The sequence below is a fragment of the Cupressus sempervirens genome, chromosome 11 (genome assembly GCF_028749045.1).
Source record: "Cupressus sempervirens isolate cs-2001-9-10 chromosome 11, ASM2874904v1, whole genome shotgun sequence".
Lineage (NCBI taxonomy): Eukaryota > Viridiplantae > Streptophyta > Pinopsida > Cupressales > Cupressaceae > Cupressus > Cupressus sempervirens.
The window spans coordinates 209,654,476-209,665,265 of NC_143128.1; the positions used below are offsets into that span (position 1 = coordinate 209,654,476).

The following is a 10,790-nucleotide window of genomic DNA, read 5'->3' on the forward strand; positions in this document are numbered from 1 at the left end:
ACTTCAAATTTTTAAGTGGTGTTGTTTGTCACTGTTACCCTCCGCAGCACACACAGAAGTATGCTTCTAATTTATTGATAGAAATATGGAATCACTTACCATTTGTTTTTATGTACATCTTATATATTGTATACAATCTGAATATACATATACTAAAAAATTACACTTAATTTACATACTGTGTGTTTTCTGTCCTTCATGGGAAGCTGATGAATTTGCTACACAAACACTGTGATCATAACTGACCTAATCATATCACCATTTTGATGCTTAAGTTCGCTACTGCCATACAAAGTTTATGCTGATGAACATTGAATAATGGCATGCTTGTATGATCTAATAGTTTGTTATTGCTGACCATTCCCAACTTCACGCGAGGTCAGTCCATCAACAACATTTTTCTATTGAAGATAGTATGGATTGTAAAGGGATCTTTCTGTTTATTCTCAATTCAGACCAACTATAATTAAAATGGTTATCATTATGTCTAATTCAATTCCTTTAATAATTCCTCATAACGTACAAATTCTTAGAGAACAGCCTGCCAAAAAACACTACATTACTTCTATAGAGAAAAAAGGCAAAGCCATGCCAATTAAACAAGAAAGTTCAAATTTCCACCCCTTGCTGAAGCCTCATGCATGCATTTGTCCTACATGGTTATGACATCTCTCTATTCTAGATTTCACAGCCCTTAACCTGCTTAATCATGCAGAAAAAGGAATTTCAAAGACCTTACTTTGCTCAATCTAGCAGAACCAAGCAGGACTCTTTACCATGTTCATTGTTTTACATCTTGCAACCCTCATATTTACTCTCAATTGGGAAATTGGACCTCTTTCTCAAGAACCCTGCCCCCAACTTCACAGAAATGGACTAAAAATCTTACAAAAAGAATACATCCAATGATCCCCCTACAGGCTACTCCCTTATCCCTTCCCTTCCCTTACAAAATACATATTCTCCATCTATCACAGACCCACCATGTTTTCCCTCACATACTGATTTACATGACAGAGACAAATGAATTACAAAAACTTTGATTTTCTAGCCCAATCTGCTAGAATCATGAAGCCTTGACAAGATAAAGAATGATAGCAAAGCTCTTACCCATTTAACAATATAGGACCAATCTCCCTATGGATGAGATTGCCCTTTAATGTTTATGGGCATTCAATGGTTCAATTTCCCTAGTTCCTAACATGGCATCAGATAAGGTGCCTGTAATTCTCCTCAATGTGCACCAAGTAATCATCTTCAGATGCAAAATATGTTTGTTTTGCATGGGAGGTGATAGATTCTTTTTGACGTCTCATTTCCAAGACCTTCTTGTGGGAATTGGAGTGTTTCTCGACTGAGAAAGTAGGGCTTGCGGCAGGTCTGTACTCTGGAAGGAGTCTCCCAGACTTGTATCTCACACCACAAGCATTACATAATGTCTTGGGGCCCATTGGTCCAGCTCTCCATTGTGGAGTTTTCTGAATGCCACAATGCATACATTTCCTCACATTCATTGGCTCCTGCACCTTTTTCTTGTTCCCTTGAGTAGCCATGCTGAATTTCTTCGAGGGATAGGATTCTGCTTGCTCAGAAACAAGGTAATCTGAATCATTACTGAATGCGGCATTAGCGGAGAGAGATGAGTTTGGGGCATTCTCCAATAGAGTAGTATCAGAGCAAGCAGGGGAAAGAATCCTTGAAGCCCAATTGCAAACGGGGACTCTTGACCTCTTGCTTCTTGCTTTTCCCGGTACAGTGATTTCTGATCTAAAAGTGGAGGTTTTCCCAGAGCAAGAACTGCTTTCCAATACTGATATAGGACTTGAGCTTCTGAATTTATCTGAACTCTGTTCGCCACCATGTTTGTCCTCCAATCCAACTCCGAAACCAGGGCAAAATAGGGGCTTTGGTCCGTTCTCTAAAAATGAGTCTTCTACAAAGTTCGAAAGCCATTCTAGCTCTGCCAAATCATCACACTGGTCCATACAGAAACCAGTTAGAACTTCAAACACAACCAATCTCAAAAACTTGGTGATAAAGCTGGTTATCTTTAAAAAACCAAGAAACGCGTCTGTGCTGTTCATGTAGTCCTTATAACCTCACAGCGACAAGTTACCTACTTTTATACAAAAGCACTACATTTCACATTGGTTTCAAAACGGGAGTCAAGGAAAAAAGACACTCACAGGAACACATAGGTCTGCAGGATTGCTTTCATCTGCTCCATCTACACTGAAATTGCAGCTCTCAGCTTCTGTCTTGGAGCTTTCAACAAAAATGTCATTTTTGGGGAAATTGATACTGCTTTCTCCAATGGGTCCTCCAATTTCTTCATTTGAGAAGTCCAGAAGATCATCTATATGGTCAAAAAGGTCCCCTTGGAAGCTTGCTTCCAGCTTGGTCATTACCCCCGACTTCATTCCACCCACCAGTGATGTTCCATAGCCGTTCCCAATGTATGTGTCTGTAGCTTCCATATCCATAGACTGCCAACAGGAGGAAACTCAATTCAACTTCCAGTCGTTTCTGTAAACAATGACCAAAAAAGAACATCAATTTTGAGGCAAGCAAATGACCTCGTAACTACCCAAATACGCATAACTTGTGCCTATATCATTCTACTAGCGTGTCTCAAGTGCCTGTATGATATTGCAGGCAACAGCTATTTCATTTTTGACCGACGGCCCAACCGTTTTCTCAAGAACTAACAGAATGAAAACCCAATGCATATATCATTGAATGGACGATTTGAATGGCTTTTTTAAGATTTCCAGATAGAATGACTGATTGTTTCAGTTTCATATCGAATCCTAATCCACCCAGGAATCAGAACATGGGTTTGGTAGCAAACAGCAAACATCAAAACGTCCTATCAGTTGCATATTCCACGTATGCATCATGCATTTCCAATCCAAGTGTTCGTTTTGAATTGAGCATGGGTATGCATGAGGCTACCTGAGGTTTCCATCAAAAACCCCAAAACCCAAAAAAAATATACAAGCTTTCACACAACTACCATTCTTCACAAGCTTCCATCCAATGGATATTCTATGTTTGAATGACGAGACCAAAATGCATGTTTTAGATTAAACAAAAAATATAGAGGACTAGTCCAGCAATCACAACACTCGTTAAAAACAGCAAGATTTTCAGGAAAACTGTTATGGACTTATAGGCTTAATTCTTAGCTATACTTGGAATAGCTTTATTCATACCCATCAACAGATATCAAGACAGCAATACAGATTAATGTCATAGAATGTAACTGGCAATCAGATAACTAAGCCTCTGCCTGTCCTCTTGAATACAACATGTAGAGCAGTTCCATTGCTTCACACTCTACCAGTGCTTCAACGCAATATTTGCAAAGGACAAGCTCTAACACTGCAATACAAGTGCCTCAAATTTGGAAAAAAAAGAAGTGGTCATTACGGTGCTTACAAGAAAAATCGGTCTCAGTTCTCAGTAACAGCTTAGAAAAAACTGAATGGAATGTGAATGTTCAATCGCCAGGGGTGGACACCAACATAAATTTCCATGTGAGTGCAATGGGAAAACAGCAAGCAGCAACTACTTAAGTGGGGCAGTCCCCTGAATGCGGCAACATTTGGAGTAGTCAATCACAATATAGTGTACAATAGCCAATATAATTGAAGCTTAGCGTACACATCTTCATTGGGTGTTGCAAGGACATATCAGTGCTGCTACAGGTGCTAATGCTTTTTCAATGCAATGTTACAAACACAAAGTTCTAAAACAGCTATACAAGAGAAAACAAACAAATTGGGAAAGAATATGAGCTATGTCCTGCTTTTAAGGGATTTCGGTCCAAACTAGTACTGCTACTAAACATCTTGGAATAGAATGAGTGAGATTAGAACAAATACTCCATTCTCTATGCAATATGCACATACTAAAAGTTGTATTGCAAGAAGAAGCCATTATAGGTGGAACCAGAATTGAATACCTTGAGACTCTGAACTTAGGATTCTCGTCGTTGATGAAGTGCTGAGATGTTGAGCAGACTGAAGAGAAAGGTGATTGGTATTAAAGTAAGAAGCTTGGCAAACAAGCAAAATTATAAAATCAGCTAGAACGCACAGCATGCAAAAGGTATCTTGCCAATTAAAACAATGAGTGCTGAGACAAGTGCCTGATAAAGAAAAGCAAGAGAATCTCTTCAAGGCACATGACCTCTAAAACTATTCACAAGGTATCTCAAGAAAAGATATTGTATTGGGAAAAAGAATACATGGGTTCTGACAAAGGGGGAAATATTTTTAGTCTCAGCTGTTTGGGTTGGTAGGTACTGAAGAAAAAACAGGGTAGAGAAGTAGGAGGGAGGAAGGAGAAGTCTCAGCCTGTGCTTAGCTGTTCTAACAACTGGCTTGATGGTGAAGTATAAACGTGTGCACGCGGATTTCTACAGTGTGATTTGTACTCAAGGAAAGACAAAAGCTCAAAAAGCAGGAGTGTTTGATTAGATGTTTTTGATTTTCAGGGTTGCATATATAATTCTTCTTTTCACCGTTTGAAGAGCTGGGTATTTAATAATTTAAAAAAGAAAATAGAAAATTAATAGATGGTACTGGAGGACCCATCTCAGCATACACCTCTGAGACTCCCCAGCAGATGAGGCAGGCAGAATGCATTGGATAGAGAGCAACCAGTTACATATAAAGGCCCCGATTCATAATTGCCTCATTTATTACTCCTTATAAATATTGTTACAATGGCTGTTAATCAGCATAACTTAATCCTAAGAACAATATTCATACTTCATGGCTGCTACGTGACAGACAAGCCAACTAATGCAGTCAGGCTGATTACAAACAACCCCACTTCCTTCCATGTGTTTTCCCTGCCTTGTAGTTTTGAGAAACTTCTCAGAAATAATGATATGCTTATTGAATTCTTTATTTCTATTTTTCAAATTTTTATTTTTCTAACCCTTAACCGTATATGTTCTTCTAGATATAGAGCATCCTATGTATACATTCTAATCCTACTTCCTTTCATCTAATCCATGTATTTCTACAAATTAAGAGCATAAGTAAGGATATATTCTACAATTTAACAAACAGAGCAGTGTTTTATAAGATCTCTATATGAAACATATCTTTATTATTTATATTCAGATTTTACATTCTTGTAAGACAATATAAATTTGTACCTTAATGAATTCAGCATATATCCTACAAAAATAAGAAACCCATATGAACTCATTGTTCTTGTTTTCTAGGATCTTTGTAAAACAACTGATCTATCAGAATGAACCATACCCTTATTATTACATAAAAATATGAGATTATATATCCTTAAATATTATACATTTTGCATAAAATAACTAACAATTTAAAAACAGCAGAAAAAATACCAGTAACATATAAGTGACCAGTAGAGAACAGTGGCAAGGAGTATGTCTGCAGTGTACTTGCAATACACAGAATAATATATTCCGTATCATTAAGTCAATGGGAAAAAAATGACCTATATGGAAAATCTCCTCCTAATCAGATAAATATCAGTAACATTAACTGTATATTAAGTTTATACATATTCAGTACACATGAATATATTTATATTTATACAGTAGACATACCCAAATGTAAAACTAATGATATCCCAACCTACAAACATGCCATGTGATGTGTTTTATCAGCTTACTTTTAAGTGTGCAATCATAAACCTGAACTAGAGAATATATTCATCTTCGTGAAGAATAGACAAAAGGAGGTAAAACTATTACTGCCACCCACTTAGCCAACTCATTGGGAATCAACGGAAAAGTTAAATGGGCAAGAAGAACCGAAGGAAGAAATAAAAGAGGAAAGATGGAGGGCGTTATTATTACATTTACAGGCTTTTTCTTCTTTGTTAAATATTTTATACCCCATATTGTGCTGGACATGATTTGTATCCACTGCCCTTGTAGTTTTTGGTTTTCCTTCTACTTCACTCTTTGGATATTAGCTACAAAAGAATAACGCACCATTTGTATCTTTGCATGGTCTGCTTGCAATTCACTCTAGCTTACCCCCCATGCTCTGGCTACACAATAGAAAACCACCACTTGGCTTCTTGGGCCCCATTAACTCTGAGTCACCTTTCCATTGATGTAAAAAAATCCTTCCTTATCTAACATACGGTCACATGAGAGCTTCCAAGTCAAAAAAACTTTGTATCTTAGCATGGTTTCCTTGCAATTCACTCTTGCTCGACCCCATGCTCTGGCTACACAATAGAAAACCACCACTTAGGCTTCTTGGGTCCCATTAACCCTGAGTCATCTTTGCCCTTTGAAGTCAAAAATTCCCCTCTAGTAGAGATACGGTCACATGGAACCTCTGGACATACATATCCCTACGTTCATGGCGAAAGACTCTCCAAGACATAAGACTTTATGAATACGACATTAGAAAACAAGCTGTGACCAGACTAGGAAAGAATGGTGAGCAAATAAAATACAGTCAACCCTTCTTAGAATTAGGTCACTTCCCAAGAGTTGTGGATTAGACAAGCATTAATTTACAAAGCATGTGAGCTTCACAAGAATTCAAAAGACAATCTCTTCCCCCTCCATGCTCTCCCTACAAATTTAAGTACCCTTCAATGTCCTTTCTGAACATTCTTGCATATGAAATGACAAAGAAACAAAGAATCCCTCACCTGTGGGTCACCCCCAACCCCACGTAAACAAATGAAAGCAAGTTTTGGGTCATACCTTGTGCGATCATGGTGGGAATCAGCAAAATTTTCCATATATTGACCATGACAAAACTATCAAGGTTGAAATCAAACACAACCCCATAGATTTCTTCTCCCGTCATTCCTCAATTAAGCATTTTTTTATCCAATCACTCTTCGAATTAGGGTCATTTCTTCTCTAGTCACTATTCAAATTAGGACGCAACAAGTGAAAATTTGTTCTCCAATCACTCTTCAAATTAGGGCACCATGTGTGGAGAGATTTGCGTCTAAATTGGTTTACATTCTTCGAGAAATTGTATCCTGGTAGAAGAGTGATCGAAGAAAGTAGTAAATTGGCCCATCAATCTTTCTCCTGCCGACAAATTTGAAATTGGCAAGGTTGAGAAAAGCAGTATATTCAATAAAATAAGTGGAAAATTATGTTTATTGGAGTATAAGTTCCACAAAACAGTTGCACCAAATTTAGATTTGATCTAGTGCCAAAAGCAATTTGTCGGTTGGATGTGATAACGCTAGTTCCAATGCCTAGGACCCATCATCCATTATACGCCATTTGAATGAGATGGGTCCCTCTTCCATCTCTCCTATCAATAAAGCACAGGTTTTGCCCTACACTCCTCCTTGTTGTGCCATACAAAGGGCTTGGGTGGTCAAATCTCTAGACCTCGAATGACGAGGCCAAAGTATGTTCCCATCGTGCCAATGTGAAAGAAGGGTCCCTCTAACGTTACCCTTGTTTTTATATTATGTTAGTCCATGGTTAACAAGAGCTTAAGGGACTAAATTAGACAAAATGTCAACCTTCACTTTAGAGGTTTTTAAGCTTTTTAATTGTTATTATTTTTCATTTAGATTTTGCAAAGGAATGAATGCTTTTGATCGGGTCAGGTTATAAAATGGGGACTTCATTTTCATATAAACATTCAATATTAATGTTTTAGCTTGAATTGTGGTGACAATAACAATACAACTTAATCATCATAATATTTTCACAAGAATAACAAGTTAACTATCTATTATTTGGATACCAATGACATGGCAAGAATAACACAACCTAACCATCATATCATTTTCAATAATAACAATGACATGGTAAAAATAACACATAATGAATGGCTCATAAGACACAACACTTGTTGAAGGTCTTTTAAATGGGGTAGCAAGCTAAGTGGCTTAACCTTAGAAGAAACTTCATGTTTAAGTGTGTTTGAGTTGGAGTAGTATTATGATGGGTGTTCTCTTAGGAAGGCTCATTGCTTCATCTCTATAAACATCATTATTGAGCATTCAATTCACTCTTACAGGAGATGGGTTCTTGTGAACCATTATCACAAAACATAAGTCAATGAGTTTGACTCAAAATCTACATAGTTGAGTCCTAATGGTAATATCACAATTTGACTTGTAGAAATTATCTCCTACTTATCAAGTGTGGAAATTACCTCCTACTTATCAAGACCAATGAAACTTAACCATCACCATTCAAATGTCAGCAACATGGAAAGACCAAGACAACTAAAATGGCAATGATTCTAATACCAATGACTTTCCATTTAAATTTTGGAGTGTGGGGCTATTTAGGCCTTTTTAAGTAAATTTGTAGTATGTCTAAATCTTTGTTTAAAGTGTGTATGTTTTATGAGTATGAACATCATTGTTGAGCATTCAATTCACTCTTATAGGAGATGGGTTCTTGTGAACCATTATCATGAAACATAGGTCAATGAGTTTGACTCAAAATCTACATAGTCGAGTCCGAATAGTAATACCACAATTTGACTTGTGGAAATTATCTCCTACTTATCAAGTGTGGAAATTACCTCCTACTTATCAAGACCAACGAAATTTAACCATCACCATTCAAATGTCAGCAACATGGAAAGACCGAGACAACTAAAATGTCAATGATTCTAATACCAATGACTTTCCATTTATATTTTGGAGTGTGGAGCTATTTAGGCCTTTTTAAGTAAATTTGTAGTATGTCTAAATTTTTGTTTAAAGTGTGTATGTTTTATGGGTATGATCTAAAATGTTAAACAAATTCAAACCAATAGCTTACAACATCTACTTCATGAAGTATAGAAAAGTATAACAACTAATTTACAATGTATTAAAGAATAATGTATATTTTGGTGTGAGAGCACCCATGGCTCAAGAGGGCTCATTATTTGAATTTTGGTTTCATAATGAAGACAAAGATTTAATAAGGTCCTATGGACCATTACTTTAAGGCTAAAAGGTCATAAGGTCCTAATTTGTCATGTATAGGCCAATTTGGTCAAAGTTGGTTAAAAGTGCAAATGTTGTAAGGAAGTGATACATTTGATTTTTTTATGTTAGGGGTCACTTTTTCGCATAAGTACTAAGAAATTGGGGTATTGTGTAATGGGTCAAGGTCATATTTGCAAAAGTTAAAAAAAATGTTGCATAACAACTTTTACAAGAAAATATTACAAATTTTAAAAAGTTGTAATGAAATGCTAATTAGTTGAAGGGGCCAACTGAAATTGATTCAAATAGTTTTGTTTGGGCTATAAATGCATCTTTAGGTCAAGGCACGAAGGGGAATATATTTTTTGTTAAATAATACAAGAGAACATTATGATTTAACCATGTTTTTATGACTTTGTCTGCATTGTACTTGCTTGTACAGATTAGTAGAATAGATTAATGAATATGGTTGGATAGAATTTGGGATATCGGAGTGTTTTTTCTCTTGAGATTGGGTTGGGAACTTGCATTTCCTTATGGCACACATTGTATGACAAGAATGGTATGTAGGGTAGAGAGATATAGTGGTCTCTTAAGAGTACCCCAACTTGGAAGTGGCCAAAAAGGTAACATGTGGAGGTTTTAAAAACTAATAAGAGAACCATCTTATTGATAATCAAGTATCTCAAGGGTGATATGTCACTGTGGCAACTAGTTTCCTGCACAAGCTAGTATGAGGACACACTAGAAGGCCTTTTGAGGTAGTTGAAGGACCATACCATATATCTCTTGGGCTAGTACAAGCCAAGTGATTACATTCCACTAGAGTCCCTACGTGATTATCCTATAGAATGTTTTGACTAGTAATCTGATGTACTGCATTGCATTCCTGATTATATGTGTACTTGTATTATGCATCGTTTGGTGTGCATGTAAGCCTACTAGATATTTTTTCTTATATGACTATGGTTGGGTCATTATCTCCATGAGCATGATAGGGTGGGCCTATGGATTCTACATGATTGGGACACGTTACCTTAACCACTGCTAGGGATCAGAGAACAAGGGGGACTATCTTTTAAGATTATGTTTGACCTTTCCATCCTTCTCCTATACTCTTGACTTCTATATTTGAACTTTCACTCTTTGTGTAGATTCTCTTTTGCATCAAAATAATTGTATATCTTGTCAATTAGATTTTTTAGAGGTTTAATTGATGTATTATGATTACAGTGTGGTTAAGTGCATACCTCCTCAACTCACTAGTGTCTGGTACTCCCCACTATGGAGGTGTATTGTTTTTGTTAACTCTTCTAACTTTTTTTCCCATACAATAAAGTATTTTAGTGTATAATAAAAACATTTCATCATATCAATCAATGAGTTTCATTGTACAATGAAAGCATTTTATCATTTTCCTATTTGAGTTTTAGCTTGTTAGTTTTAAGCATTTTATTATTTTGGAGTTTCATTGTACCATATTACCATGTCTGGTTATGAGTTTCAATGTATGGTAGTATGTACCATTTCATCATGTCATAGATAGTGAACACTTTTGAACACATTTGGAAAATATGAGTTGATTTTTTAGATACCCATGTGGGAGACATACTTTTCCAATTTAGAATAGATCATCTATTGATCACTTTTAGGGTAGTTAGAAGTTATTTCACATACTCTATGCTTTTGTAATTGGAAATTAACTTGCATGGTTAATCACTTAGGAATTTGTACTTAGGGAAACAAGATGAATGCAAATAGAGTAATAAGAATGAACCTTGCATGCTAATCACCTATGTGGAAAGACTTGGAAACCTTTGGATCATTGTTAAATTCTTTCACTTGAAATTGCTCATTCATGATGT

At 36.3% G+C, this 10,790-nt stretch overlaps 1 protein-coding gene across 4 annotated transcripts; it reads right to left on the reverse strand.

Moving 5' to 3' along the window:
• Positions 1 to 542: 542 nt before the first annotated feature.
• Positions 543 to 7,225, reverse strand: LOC149528909 (GATA transcription factor 4-like). 4 transcript variants are annotated; one of them, XM_089808931.1, is made up of 3 exons: positions 6,725 to 7,225; positions 2,187 to 2,526; positions 543 to 1,976 (listed from the first exon to the last, which is right to left on the reverse strand). In XM_089808931.1, exons 2-3 carry the CDS (start codon positions 2,481 to 2,483, stop codon positions 1,209 to 1,211), a joined length of 1,065 nt encoding a protein of 354 aa, XP_089665057.1. In that variant the 5' UTR covers positions 2,484 to 2,526; positions 6,725 to 7,225; the 3' UTR covers positions 543 to 1,208. The 4 variants fall into 4 exon arrangements, with proteins under 4 accessions (XP_089665057.1, XP_089665055.1, XP_089665058.1 ...); XM_089808929.1 differs by lacking the exon at positions 6,725 to 7,225 and adding an exon at positions 3,968 to 4,304; XM_089808932.1 differs by lacking the exon at positions 6,725 to 7,225 and adding an exon at positions 3,442 to 4,135.
• Between the last annotated feature and the right edge of the window lie 3,565 nt (positions 7,226 to 10,790).